The following is a 15,204-nucleotide window of genomic DNA, read 5'->3' as shown; positions in this document are numbered from 1 at the left end:
TCAAATTGTGTGTTCATGAAGTTTTTAACAATCATAGGAACCTCATCTGGTCATCCCGGCTTTTTGTCGAGTAGAGCCATGTATACCTACTGTAGTCATCAATGAAGAGAATGAAGTGTGTATACCTATCCATGAAAGGGATAGTATATGGGCCCCAAACATTAGTATGTACCAAATGGAAAACAATAATGCTTCTTCTATTACATGCAAAATATGTGGTTCTACATTGTTCGGATAGATGACAATCTTCATATTTAGGATTCAACTTTGATACTAAGGCTTGAGCTAAACAAGTTTGGAAAGAAAAGTTTTATAGAATTAAAAGAAATATGACCAAGATGGCAGTACCATAATTGCAAAAGACTCATTTTCTCATTAGAACAAAACTCAGTTTGGCTCAACAATCCATACTTTGAAGTTCCATAGGAGCACTCCAATGATGACTTTAATTGCTAAAATAACTCTATTAACTCATTTCTGATCCTACTAAGACTTACTTTAAAGACACCAGAAATTACTAAAAATAGTAAACTGCGAGTTTACTAAAAATGGTATTTACGAGAATTACTATAAATAGTAAATCCCGAAAGTTACCATAAATAGTTATTATGAAACAGAAATAAAGTGTAAAAGACAGAACCACATTCTTGAGGCACCAGCAACTAGAAAATAAAAAATCTGAAACAATACCAATATCCTATAACCCAAAATTTCCAAAATTGGCATAGGAATTGGAAAACTGGATTAACTCTCCATTGATTCTTTTGTTGCTTCCATATCTTTTTTGTTTTTCAAGAATGGGTAGCTATTTCTTTCAAGCAAAAAGATTGAGATGTAGATGCGAGGATGTGCAGCGAGAAGGGATATGCAACAAAAAGACCCAAAAAGCCTCTTCAACAACCAGGTGATCTATTTGCACCATACAGTAAGTTCTTCTTCAATCCAGATTTAGCTGAGGAATCAGCCTTATGTTAGGAAAGGAATTATAGGATCTTCAAGGAGGCGGTCTCCCATTCTAAAGAAGCAGCAATGGAGACCATCTTGATAAGAGTGACTCATTAGGTCAAAACTCTTCCATTGTTCTACCCTTTTCTGTGGATGATATTGTTAGAGGTTGGTCCATGTAGCTAACTGCTCTAGCACAAAGGGCAGCAATTATCTCACCTTGGACAGCTCCTAGTGGTAACGAAATTAAGCTAAACTTGATGGAAAGAGAATGGGAAATCAAGGTCTATCAGGCATTAGAGGAATTTTCAGGAATGGTAATGAGGAAATTTTTGCATTGTTCTCGTGACCAATAGGCCAAGGGGATTCACTAAGAGCAAATTTATGGCAGTACATCAAGGTTTGAAGTTGGCTAAGTCTCTAAATTTATGTAATCTGGCAGTGGAAGGTGATTCTCAAATTGGTATAAACTATTTGTTGAGTTATTTTTATCTTAGAAAAAACTATTTGTTGAGTAATAATGGGGGACCATGGCAGTATCAACAGGTGATGGGGAAGATAAGGAAGTTAGCACAAGACTGGAGAGTTTAATTTATATGGACAAGAAGGGTGGCGAATTGCATGGATGCTCTAGCCAAACAAGGGGCCAACACTCAACAGGGATATCTTATTTTGGGGAATGACACTTGGGGATACTAGTACTAGTAGTTAACTGATGTACCATGCTTTGTAATTAAGAATGTTTTTCAATTAATAAAGTTTTCAGTTACCAATTAATAAAACCTGCTAGGCTTTTTTACCTGCCTCCATCTGGTTATTTTGTCTATTGTTGTTATGAGTTCCTCCATAGTCTGATTCTAATGAGCCAACATAACAATCAAATCAATAATAATCTTTGGGATGCTGCACCCTCCTTGAGTAGCTGCTTTGATGCATTCAAGGTTATAAAAGTGGATTTGAAGGGGGAAAAAACCATGTTTCCACATATTTAGGTAAGGGAAAGGGAAAAGTGGATCATGCATGCATCTAGAGGGAGGGAAGGAGACCTGATTACTGTTGTTCCATCAGAGGGGAGGAATTATTCCTTGAGAGATCATCTCCTGTTTCTGTTCATGATCTCTGGTTCAATCATGTTTATCTCTGTGAGAGAAAGACATATTTCTTCTCCTACCAGTAAGAATCACAGTCCTTCCCAGAGATGCCATCATCTATGTTTCTATTTGATGATCTCTGCCTTGACTGTGTTTGTCAGAGAGAGGAAGAGTATCTACAACATGACACAATTGGTAGCATAATATCTAAGTTAAAATTATCTGTGGTTTTACAGAAGTTTATTACTTATAAATGTTTTAGTTAACTTATAAAGAAAAATTCCGTAAGAACCTTGCATTATGAATTCTCTTGATTTTAATTATGACAAAGGTTGCATTTTGATGCTCAGGGTCTGGTGAAGCTCGATCTCTTATGAAGGAAATAGCATATTTGGCTAATAGGGAAGAGAGAGTTGGTCCTTTAAAGCTAATGGTTATACATAGAAATACTGAGAAGATGCTAGCAGATGTCCTTGGGGCTACTGGGCAAATAACAATACTCTGCTATCACCATTCTGTGTCATATAAATATCAAGGGAGACTCCGGGCACAGAATATATTGTCTTCAGTTTATCATCTTATGTCTCATCAACCTGAAGATCTCCCCATCCAAACCCTAGACACTGCTGAAGACCTTGAAGAATTTTTCAGCTCAACGGACAAGGCTGTACTTCTCCTAGAATTTTGTGGATGGGGCACCAAATTATTACGCAAAGGAACTAATGGCAGTGAAAATGCTTTCGTAGTACAAGATGTGCCAGATGATGGTAGGTAACCTCATTAACAGTCTTTTCTCTCTAAGTACTTGTCTTCCTTTTTCGTTAATAACAGTTCCCCATCAGGAATTTTCATTATTATACTAATTGTTGAGAATTCTCAAATTAGATGTTAGTAATAAGTTAATAACCAATTCTTTGTCAATAAGATGTACAGATATTGTTTGCCTTGAAGTTTACACTCTAAGATGCTCAGGTGTTAGTAAGTTTACACTTTGAATATTTTGATTATCATACATTCTATCAAACAGATTATCATACTTGTACAGCCACACATTTGTGAGTTTCTTCCTCCTATCTTTTGGAAATACAAATATACTTTACCTTTTACCCAGAGAAAAGTATTATGAAGTGGCATGCAAGTCATATAATTTTTGCCTCTAAGATGCTCAGCTGCTGATAAGGACATGAACATGGGAAACAAGGATGTAGGCCATTTCTTGGGATCAAAGACGGGGATCTGGATACATTTACCCCATTTGTTTTGGTGATTCCATGCTTTTATTCCTAGGTTATTTATTTTATTTTATTTTTATATCTTGTGAAATGTTAAAACTTCTTAGATCAACAAAAGTTTTCTATTCTGATTTGTTAAAGTATATATTATTTTAGAAGTGTTCATAATATAACCCTAATAAGCGTCTATGCAGTAATATCTGCTGTTGTATCAGACACATTGTGTCTGACATGGGAATGATAAGTATGCATAGTGATGTCAAATACATCATAAGTTTATCATTTTTATATACCAATTGGCATCTGATTTCCCTTTATTTAAACCAATCCAATATATTTTGCAAGCTGAATAACAGCATTTTAAATTTCAGATTGATGTAACTGAACTACATGTGTTATGATAGATAACAGTTGTCAATCAACCAACCTGGTTCTGATTGAAATCACTTAAATTTGATTGTCAAAGTAGGTTTCAGCAGGAGAATAGATTAGAGAGGTGGAGAGAAGGAAGGGGAGAAGTGTGAATGAGTAAAACAGATTGTGTGGCTCAATTAAGATCCCATATCTTTTTGAACTTTAGTAATAGAGGGAAAAATTACAGATCTGCCCCTAGTAAGGTGGCTGCAGTTATAAACACTTATAACAATTACAAAGAGGCCTGGCCCATAATAATAGGCCCATAACTAAAGAATAAAAAATAAAAAAAGCCTCCACTGACAATCATAGAATATGCTGAAACATAAAACAATTCACTCTTTTGTACAATAAATCTATGATTCTTTTTTTTTTTTTTTTTGATAAGTAACATTTGATTTTATTAAATATGAAGTAATGATTTAAAAGGCATGCGTCATGCGTGCCTAGGTGCACAGGCGAGCACTCCTTTCAAAAGGCGCATGCCTGATGTGCCTTGCGCCTCAGCCTAGGCATGTGCCTTTTTAAAATTTTGTGCTTTTTGTTTTTTTTTGAGTCTTAACGGATGGGTCGGGGGCTCCACCCCCAGACCCCCGACTGAGGCAAGCTTGGACAAGTCTATGTTAGGGTCTGAAATTCTTATTTCTCACATAAAAAATATCTTCTTAAAAGACAATGAAAGTTATAAAATCATTATTTTTTATGTGAGAAATAAGAATTTCAGACCCTAACATAGACTTGTTTGGGCTTGCCTCAAGGGGGTGTGGTACAAAGGTGACTCATAGAATCTAGAATGCAATATATTTTACATCACATTAGCTACTTGAAACAATGCAATTAAGGAAAAAACAGAGATTGTGGGTTTTACATGCTTGAAAATGCTTTATATGTTTGCTTTTGTTTTTAATTTTTCATTTGAATACGCTTTACATGTTATGTTTATGTTTTTTAATTTTAGATAATAGGTTTTTTAAAACAGTTATTTTAAAATTTAAGTTTATATTTTTATTAGAATTATGTTTAATATTTTCTTTGAATTTTTTGCACATTTTTAATTTTTTTGGCATTTTTTGAAATTTCTGACTTTTTTTTTAAATTTTTAGCTCTTTTTTTGTAATTTTTTGCCTTGCTTAAAAAGGAGTGCGCCTTGTCTTGTGCCTTGCGCCTCAGGCGCAAAATGGCCCTTGTGCTTTTAAAACACTAATATGAACATATATATGTATGTACTAGTGGAGTTCTGTGCGATGCATGGGAAATTCAAAAAGTTGATTAAATTTATTAAAATAACAGTAAATTACAATAAATGACACTAATTTTGTATAATTTTACACTTATTTATGATAATTTTCAATAATTAAAGATTAAAAATCAGAAAATAACAGTAAATTCAATAAAAATTAGATATTAAATAACAATAAATAACACTATTTTTTGATAATTTTCAACAATTAATGATTAAAGTCAGAAATAACAGTAAATTACAATAAAAAATAAATATTAAGTAATGATAAATTACACCAATTTCTGACAATTTTCAATAATTAATGATTTAAAATAAGAAAATAACAGTAAATTACAATAAGGAATTAAATATTAAATAACAACAAATGACACTAATTTTCGGAAATAAATGGTTGAAAACGTTGAACGATTATTAATATTCCGAAAAATATTAAATAATACTATAGTTATTTCAAAAATACTTTAATTATTATTTTTAGTTAATCAAACCAAAATAATAATAATTATTAGTTAATCATGTAATTATTATTATTTAATAAAAATGAAATGATTATTAGTGTAATTATTATTAGCAAGAATAACTATGATTACTGTAATTATTATTGTTTAATAAAATCGAAAATGTAGTAAAATATGTCGATGTGGAAATGGATCTGGGTCAGAATATCCAGAATCCGACCTGAGACATTGTCTTGACCCGTTTTGCGCTACAGTGGCCTCTTGACACAGTGACCACTGTAGCGACACAGGGGCAGATCTTGGTTGGTTTTTCAATGCAGAAGAAACCAAAACTGACCCATTTTATTTATACCAAAACCAATCCATTTGGTTTTAAACATATGGGGTTGAATATGGAAAAACGTTTTTGGTTTTAAATGTGCAGGTGCTCTCTGGGTTTTTAAACATCTTTGGTGTTTTGGTTGGTTTTTTTACTGCAGAAAAACCAAAACCACTCCATTTGACACCAGTGGCCATTAACCAAAAACCAAAGCACATAGCATAGAACAGATTTCTTTTTTATGTCTTAAAAATATCAACATAGCATAAAACAGATTTCTGGGTTTCTAAATGTCTGGGCTTTTTTGGTTGGTTTTTGACATTGGGAAACATACCTGGGTGTTTTGCCTATATTCTCTGAATCTGCTAATTAAGCTAAGTCTATGAATGTTGACAATGAATCTCCAACTGATGCGAGTCTAGAATGTCCCGAGCAATTGGAAAATACAAAGAGAATAGAGTGAAAATACAGAGAGAACAGAGGGAAAGGGTTGTATGACAACTTAGAATCTCAGTGTATCAAACCTAAAATAATGATTGATTCGAATTTGAAGTTGTTTGTTGGGGGTGGGAAATTCTGAATCAAGTATGTTCAATTACATGGAATAAAAAAAATAAAAAATTCAAAAAATTGTAAAAGTAGGAATTAGGGGTGGCAAATGGGTGGGTTGGATGTGGGTTGAGTACCAACCCACCCATATTGACCCTTTAACCAATTTTCCACCCATGTTAGTGGGTTAGAGTGGGTCAGAGTGGGTCATAACCCACTTTACCCACTCTGACCCAGACCCACCCTAACCCACCCATTTGACCCTCTAATTCAAATTTTCAAATTAGACTTTTTTTTTTTAAATTTTTTTCTATATTCTAATTGCATAAAAACATATAATTATATATTTTCAATTACAAAAACATAAAAATTCAAAAATTTCAAATAAAAATAAAAATGCATAAAAATACAATAAATGGAAAAAGAATATATATTCCTTGTAAAACATCAGAAATTGCAGAAAAAATTAGAAAACAATAAAATCCAAAAAATTGTATATTTAAACTAAAAAGAATAATCATAAAAAATACAGAAAATGATAATAAAAATCTCCAGAAATTATACATTTCAGGTAAAAATAGAAAAAAGTTACATAAAAATGATGAAAATTTTTATATATATTTCAACCAAAGAATAGAAAGAAAGAAAAATTACAAAAAGTAATTAAATAATAACCATCAATCCTCATTATAAATTTCAACTAAAATGATTTATAAAAAACAAAAAATACATAAAATATACAAAATAATATAAAAATATAAAAAAAAGTGGCCGCGGCGGTGCCTCTAGATCAGATGGTCCCGTCGCACTCACCGGCATCATCTTGCTCACCCCTGTTCTCCTCCTTCCTCCATTCAACCACCCCTGTTTCTCCTTCATTCGTTCAATCGTCGACATCATCTTGCTTGCCCCTGTTGCTCCTTCCTCCATTCAATCGTTGACGTTGATCTTCTCCTCTATTCCTTCATCAACATCAATATATTGGAAGAAGGAAACATCAATGTTGTTGATTCAAAGCTTTGGGAGAAGGAGTGCTGACAGTAAGTTTGAAACAGCGTTTCAAAACCTTCATTTTGCCATTGATTTGGGATCATGGTTCAACGATTCAACAGATTGACATCATTGCTGGTGAAGGTGAGAATGACGACAACAATTTGAGCGAGTAACAACGCACTTGATTTAGCCCTAAATAGTGAGAACGGTTGCAACGAGAGTGATTGTTGGAGGTTTTGCAAAGTCCTAACTGAGAATAAGAGAGAAGAGGAAAACCCTAACTGAGAAGAAGAGGAGAAGAAGAAAATTGTCAAAGCATCTAAGTTTAGTCTTTAAGTTGAGGGTCAATGGGTAACCCTTGACCCAACCCCACCCTGACCCTTTTCCCTTGACCCTAATGGGTCACTCGACCCATGTTGACCCATCATTAGAATGGGAGGGTTGGGTGGGTCAGATGGGTTGGTGTCAGAATTGCCAACTCTAGTAGGAATGGGGATTTTGGACCAAATTTTGAAGGGGAGGAAGGTGACACATGGACTGATTCACTTTAATTGGGAGTTTGTATACAATCATTTCAAAAGTCCTGTTAGAGAGGTTTAAACAAGTCCTACCTCCAGTGGATTCACCCTTTCAAAGTGCATTTTTGGAAGGTAGGCCATAGGCAAATTGTGGATCAAATTCTAGTGGCTAATGAATGTGTTATGGAAAAGAGGAAGACAGGAAAGAGGTGCTTGGTGTGAAGTGGAATTATGGAAAGCCTTTGATCTAGTGGATTGGAGAGTTCTTCTAGAATTACTAAGGAGGCTTTGGTTTGGAGCAAAGTGGAGATTATGGTTAAAGGGTGTATTAACTCTGTTCATTACTCAATTGTTATCAACAGTTTGGCAAAAGACTTCTTCCCGACTAGGTGAGGAATTAGGCAAGGAGACCCCTTATCACCCTTCCTTTTCTCCATAGTGGTGGAGGCCCTAAGTAGAATGGTGGTGAAAATAGATCTACAAGGCCTTTTTAGTGGGTGGAAAATTGGTAGAAATCAAGCAGTGGTCTCCCATCTCCAATTTGTCGACAACACAATTCTATTCCGTGAGGATGTTAATCTAGAGTTGATGAGAAACTTGAAAGATCTGATTGATAACTTTGTGGGCTTGATTGGATTGAGGATTAACGGGAGTAAAAGTGGAATTGCATGGATCAACCTGGAAGAGAGGGAGCTTTTGAGGTTTGTTGATTTATTGGGATGTGAGGTTAGAAATTGGCCTATGACTTAGGCTTGCCTTTGGGAGGGAACTGTAGGATCGATGGATTTTGGAAGCTATTAGTGGAGAGGTTTTCTAGGAAACTAGCCCTTTGGAAATGGAACTACATCTCTTTGGGTGGAAGAATCACATTGATTAGAGCCACAAGGCCAGCCTTCTCACTTGTTTCCTATCCACTTTCTATATCCCAACTAGGATAGCAGGGCAACTTGAGAAATTCATGAGGGACTTACTTTGGGAACCAGGTGAGGAAAAGAAGGACCACCTAGTAAAATGGGAACATGTTAGCAAACCTAAGGAAAAAGGGGGCCTGGGGTTGGGAAAGGTTGCCTCTAGAAATACTGCTCTGCTAGTAAGTGGTTATGGAGATTCCCTTTTGAGAGAGACAGGCTATGGTACAAAGTTATAGAAATCATCATGGGCTGGAAAGCAATGGATGGGATGCCAAAGTTGTCACTCACTCCTCTTTAGCTTCTCCTTGGAAAGCTATTCATGCATGAAGTTTACCCTATCTTTCTTAATTCCATCAGGTTTGATGTGGGAAGGGGAGATGAAGTATGGTTTTGTGAAGACTTGTGGCTAGGGGAGACTCCATTCAAAGATCATTTTGCAAACCTCTTTACTCTCTACTTTCAAGGGTGAAACTGTATCTAGACTGGTAACACCCTCCCCAACTAGCTTAAATTGGGGTTTGGGCTTCAGAGGAGGGTTAAGGGATTTTGAATGCCTTTCCTTGGTCCATTTACGTGACTCTTTAGGGCAAGTATTCCTAGACCCTTCCCTTGAGGACTCTGGACTCTAGAATTTGGGAAGCTTCACCATACAGTCGCTTCACTTGTTCCTCCTTTTTTTTAAAATCCTTGCTTCGCCTAACCCTTAAGGGGTGGACTTCTCAGTGAAAAAAATTTAGAGCAAGCCTATCCCACGTAAAATTCAAGCTTTCTGTTGGGAAATTTTCCTTGGTAAGGTAAACACTTGTGACATGCTGCAGAGAAGAAGGCCTTATGCCTGCCTTTCCCCTCACTGGTGTTTCTTATGTAGGTGCAGTGGTGAGATTCTATCTTATTTATTATTATCCTATCCCTTTGTGCATCAAATTTGGGAGTTTTTTTGTTCTCTTTTTGGGTGCAGGAGGGATCCCCCTCAAGATGTGGTGGGATTGTTTATTCCTAACTTCTTAAGGCAATCAAAGAAAAGAGGGAAGTTGCTCTAAAGAGCCACTAAAGCAGAAATTTGTTGGGTGGTTTGGGAAGAAAGGAATAATAGAATCTTTTCTAAAAAGAATAGGTCTTTGGAAGAATTGATAGAGTGCATAAAATTAAAGGTGGCATTATGGGTAAAGACATTAGATAGTTTCCAAATATTCTTAGTTACTGACATCCAAAGAGCCTGGGCTGCAGTAGCACAGTCATTGAGAGAAAGAGATAGGGTAAGGGTGGATCGTAAACCCCTAGAATACATTAGAATCAAGCTGAATTTATATGGGAGCTCAATCAGAAGCCTGGGGTTGGCAGGAATAGGAGGGTTAATCAGAAATGCTGAAAGGAGGATTTTGGCCTTGCTTTCAGGGCCAATTGGTATAGGAAATTCCTTGAAGGCTGAATTGTGGGCACTACTACAAGGTCTCTGGCTAGCAAAGCAGCCAGGTTTCAAACGTGTTGAGGTGGAAGGGGACTCAAAACTAGTTATCTCATGGGCAAACTGCAGCAGACATACTCCCTGGACTCTTAGACACGTGATAAGGGAAGTGGAACAGACTGCTAGGGATGTGGAGGCAGAATTTAAATGGGTGAGAAGAAGTGCAAATGGGTAGGTGTGAGCATTCAGTTTATTCGATTAAAAATTGAACTGAATAAACCGAAAGTTTAGAAACCGAATTAAAAAATGAAAACCGATTTGAAAAACGAAATAACCAAAACTGAAAATTTTGGTTAAAACTGAATTTCAATAATATATATACTATATTATATGTTATATATTAATATATATATTATGAAATCAAATTTCATTATATTATATATTCATATATAAATATATTATATATTAAATATTATATGCTATATATATTATATATTACATGTTATATAGCAAAGTTCAGTTAATTTGGTTGTTTTTGGTTAACTGAATTTCTAATTCTAAAAACTAAAACTGAAACCAAAATATTTAAAAGATTGAAATAACTGAACCAAGAACTCAAATAATCGAACCAAAGAAAATGAAACTGAAATTTCGGTTCGGTTTTTCGAGTTTAAACCGAATAATGCTCACTCTTACAAATGGGTTAGTTGATTCCCTTGCCAAACAAGGGGTTATGAGGCGGCGACTGTTTTGGGCTTCTATGTAATGGGGGTTTGAGAATTGGGGATGACTTCCCTGTCATCAAGCTGTATTAATTATCCCTCTAATTGATCTAATAAATAAACATTTTTTGCTGATAAAAAATGTTACAAATATGTTCAGGCTTAAGTTGCTGTCCCCACACTTAAGTAGGGACAATATTGTCATTGTATTTTTAAAGAGATAGGTATATATAACATATTCAATTCTCTCCTCATTCTATCACTCGTTCTTTCTTTTTCTTCTTCCTTTTCTACTTCTCTCTCTCTCTCCTTCCAACCCTAGAAGCAACATGACCTTGTTGAGAATTAGTAATGATTGAAATATAGCATGTACAATGTCTTCATTATAATAAAGGATGCAAACCCAAGTCTTTTACAAGGCATAATATGGAAGCGCAGAACTACAATAAACACAAAATCGGGCATCACAGCTTTCCCATATAAGGGATGCTCCCCTGATAATAATCAGATCTGCCTACTCCTTAAGCAAGACTGTCAGCTAAATGGATCAGATATTAATCCTAGTTGCTAACAATCTAGCATGACAAATTAACCTTATTGCCTCCAGAAACAGTTTGGGTACATCTCATTTGTTTGGGAAGGAATCTGTTGCACTTGAGTTGCCCCTGGTAAAATGTTACTTGATGTATTGACAAGAGCTTTGTTCTGCAGGTGTTGTCTTTGGATCAATTTTTGATGGGGAAACAAATGCAGCACTTCTATCCAGTGGGAGGAAATATCAGAAGGTGGCTAGTAGTTTTTAAATGCAGTGAGCTTGATTTTGGAACAAAAATAGAAGACTATGCATCAGGTCATGGAAATCTTGATTCCTATTTTCTTTGACTCAAAAGCAGGGGTTGGAAAATGAAAAGCTAACTTGTGAGGCTGAAAATGGGCTTGGTGGTATCCCTTGGCTAGGAGGGTTTACATTGGCAAATGACACTACTCCACTAGAGTATGATGTTGGGCTTTGCTGTACATTTGAAGAGTTTCGGCGATTTCAAAATTTCTTGTCAAATTTCACCACAGTTGCAAGGGAATTTTTCCTGCCTCCAGAAAGGCAAAGGTTTGGGATGGTTTCTGAAAGATCTTTGCTGTCATTTCTTGGTATTGGAAATTCAGATCCATGGCTGGTAATGATTCACTTCTCAGGATGCCCCAACTGTTCCAAAATTATCAAACAAGGAGAGGACCTCAGAAGTGCTTTGCGGATGCATCATCCCCTTGTTATAGAGGTAAGCTATGCAAATGCACCTTCTACTTCTCATGATGGTAGGGCTTGTTTGTTGTGAATCCTAGTCAGTAATCTGTTATCCTGTTGACTTGACATTGGAGGTCAACTGGGCTGGCCAAAGTACTAAGTGAGAATGTCTTAGGATAGGACTTGAGTAGGCCATTGTGAGCTGAAAAACCATATATGGAGTTTGCATTGACTTTGGGTTATTAAAAGATTTGTATTAAAAATAAAGAAAAAATGAGATTCCCCCCCCCCCCCCCCCCCCCCCCCCCTTCCTCTTCTTCCTCCTAAGGAGGCTTATGCCTCTTATGTTCGGAACTACGCCTCACACCTCTAGGTGGTGGAACGCCTCACGTAACGCCTCCGTGTTTTAAAACATTGCTCCTGAAATAGGGTTTGCCCTGAAACACCAAGGATTTTGCATATCGGTGACCGACTGATATGATGCATATCGGCCAATATGGGCTGATATGTTGTGAAACTTTGATCCTTGGATGGGATTATCTGTTTCATGACTTTTTTTACAATTTGAAGCTAGAGTTTCTTCCTAGAGGGAATTTTCCAAATTGGTTTGCACTCCGTTGCTGTGATGTTAAACAGAGTAAGGTCAGAAGACATTCCGAGGAAGGTTAAGGTGCTTGCAGGTGGTTTGCTCTATTTTGCATGGCTGGAATCCTCCACTGAGGTTTCTCTGTGGAAGGAAGCTTGTAGAGAAGAAAAGATGGAAGAAAAAATGCTACATGGCAATATGAGGGTGGGTGGTTCAAATGGTAGTGGAATTTTTTCAAATTTGGGTAAACAAAATCTGTAAACATTAAAAGAGTGGAGACGGGAGGAAGTATTTAGACGCCTAGAAAATGGTGTTGTGCTAATGTGTTGTATTAGGACTTTCGCTTAGGTGTTAACAAATGGTGTAATTATTAATTTTGGATATTGGGTTTAGTGAGCGTGAAGAGAAGTTGAACAGTTAAAGAGAGAGTTGGGTTCAAACTGATCCAATCCATTTGAACCAGCAATTCAAGTTGTGGTATGTGATAACTCAAGTGGTCTAAAATGAGAGGCAGTATTATGGGAAGATTCACTAGAGCTGCAGTAGCTTGGACAATTTGGGAAGATAGAAATCTGAGGATTTTTGAAGATAAAGGAAGAAGCAAAGAAGTTGTGATTGAAGTGATAACTCAAAGGGTGGCACACTGGGTGAAAACACTAAAATTGTTTGCTGATTTTAAGACAGAAGACTTTTTCAGATCATGGGGAACAATAGCAAGTACTGCATCTAGAAGATCTGTTGTAACTGAATTCTGGTCCCCTCTGGATGCTGGGTGGAAGAAACTAAATTTTGATGGCAGCTGTTTGGGAAATCCGGGCCCATCGGGCATTGGTAGGGTAATAAGGAAAGAGAATGGAAATATGTTAGCCATATTCTCAGGTCCTATTCAACATGGGAATGTGGTGAGCTCAGAAATGAAGGCAGCAGTATATGGTGTTGAAAAAGCTAAAGAAATGGGGATTGACAGGTTGATTGTTGAAGGGGACTCAAAAATTGTGGTGAACTGGCTGAAGAAGGGGGGGGGGGGGGGATAACTTGGCAGCTAAGGAATGAGCTCAGACACTTCAAGCAGGCTTCTAAAGGCATGATGATTCAAATAAGATGGATTTGAAGGTCAGCTAACTACATGTCTGATGGTCTAGCTAAGCAAGGAGTTCAAAGACAATCTATATTCTGGGCTATGTTGTAGTTAGTGGGATTTTCTTTATTGGTTACCTTTGGGACTGTGATGTAATTAAAGGAATTGTCCTCTGGGCTATGTTTGGGGCTGTGATGTAATTAGTGGGATACTTTGGACTTCTTGTCTGCCCACAACTTCTTGTTTTACATGATTTTTGAATTAATGAATCTTTTCTGTGTTGCTGATAAAAAAAGCTCAAGTGGTCATGTGGGGGAGGGTAAGGTGGATGGTATATGGAGAAATAATAGAATGGTCATTGGGCCCATGGAAGATCGGAAGCTTGACCCTGTTAATAAGCATGTCAGTGGTGCCAGCTAGGTCAAGTTGTTTTAGGCTTAAATCTATTGAGTGACATGACTCCTTTATGGAGCATGTAATGTTGAAAGAGGTAAGGTAGTTGATCGACCTAAATGGGTCTATCTTCGTCTTCTTCAGAGATGGGGGAACTTCAACAGGGGAGGCAGTGAAAAATAGAACAAGTGAAGAAGGTAATTAAATAATTGTCGGCCTTTGTAGACAGTTTTGTGTGGAGAGTAACAGAGTTTTGTGTGGTAGAAGGATGTTGAGTCTGATGCGAATGAGAATATGTCAGACAGGTATGAAGCTGGTGGTGGAAATAAGTTTTTTTTTTTTTGAAGATAAAAAATTTTATTAAACAAAAAACAAGATACAAGGAAGGTGATAAGCAATCACCTGAGAGGAAACAACAACCTAAAGAGAACCCAAACGAAGTAGACAAAGACACAAACAAACAGAACCAACCCAACTACATAAAAAATCCTTAGAAAACCAAAAACAAAAAGTGAAAACAAGAACAACAAACGGAAACAAAACCCAGACCAAAAAGCAAACCGACACCCACACCACAAGAGACCCAAACCAAGCACCCAACTCCACAAGGGACTCCCGATCAATAACTCTTATTATCATTTTTTTAGAGCAATCTTCTTGTTGTCTTCTGATTGATCTTTTGGGCTTTTTGACGAGCTTGTAGGCTCAATGCCAAACAAACCTCCTTTTTATCCATGCAAAAACCTTAGAAACTGGGATCTTCTGCTGACTTTTTCTATGCTTTTGAGTTCTGAATCTTCTAATTGTATTTGGAGTTCCTTCAGCTTCTTCCAACTTCCCCACAGACTTCTGACCCCTATCTGAACCCACCGCCCCCTCAAAATCTTCTTTTGGCTTCTTGATAAGATCCCCGCAACCTCAACAGACGCTTTCCTCTCTTGAATTATTGAGTTACTGGAATTGCAGTGAACCCCTGGAGCAACAATACTCTCTTTCTTCCCAATCCTTTCCTCCATAGACCTGAAGACTTCTTTCGCAAGCTTCTCCCCTCCTAGGGAAAATAGACCCAGAATTTTGCTGACTTCTACTCCCCCATTCACCACTTTC

At 36.6% G+C, this 15,204-nt stretch overlaps 1 protein-coding gene across 6 annotated transcripts in view; it reads left to right on the top strand.

Annotated features, from left to right (window-relative positions):
• LOC104611774 (uncharacterized) overlaps positions 1 to 15,204 on the top strand; it is an 84,521-nt gene that overhangs the window by 27,465 nt on the left and 41,852 nt on the right. For 3 of the 6 annotated variants that reach the window (XM_088903051.1, XM_010278973.3, XM_088903050.1), the window contains exons 2-4: positions 2,387 to 2,803; positions 11,512 to 11,585; positions 11,694 to 12,074. In XM_088903051.1, the coding sequence (XP_088759177.1) occupies positions 2,387 to 2,803; positions 11,512 to 11,585; positions 11,694 to 12,074 (872 nt within the window). Of the gene's footprint in view, positions 1 to 2,386; positions 2,804 to 11,511; positions 11,586 to 11,690; positions 12,075 to 15,204 lie in introns of all 6 variants that reach the window. The other 3 variants (XM_010278972.3, XM_010278974.3, XM_010278975.3) reach the window with 1 other exon arrangement.

The sequence above is a fragment of the Nelumbo nucifera genome, chromosome 4, assembly GCF_055504915.1.
Source record: "Nelumbo nucifera cultivar China Antique chromosome 4, China Antique-T2T, whole genome shotgun sequence".
Taxonomy (NCBI): Eukaryota; Viridiplantae; Streptophyta; class Magnoliopsida; order Proteales; family Nelumbonaceae; genus Nelumbo; species Nelumbo nucifera.
This window is presented reverse-complemented; position numbering and strand designations above follow the sequence as displayed.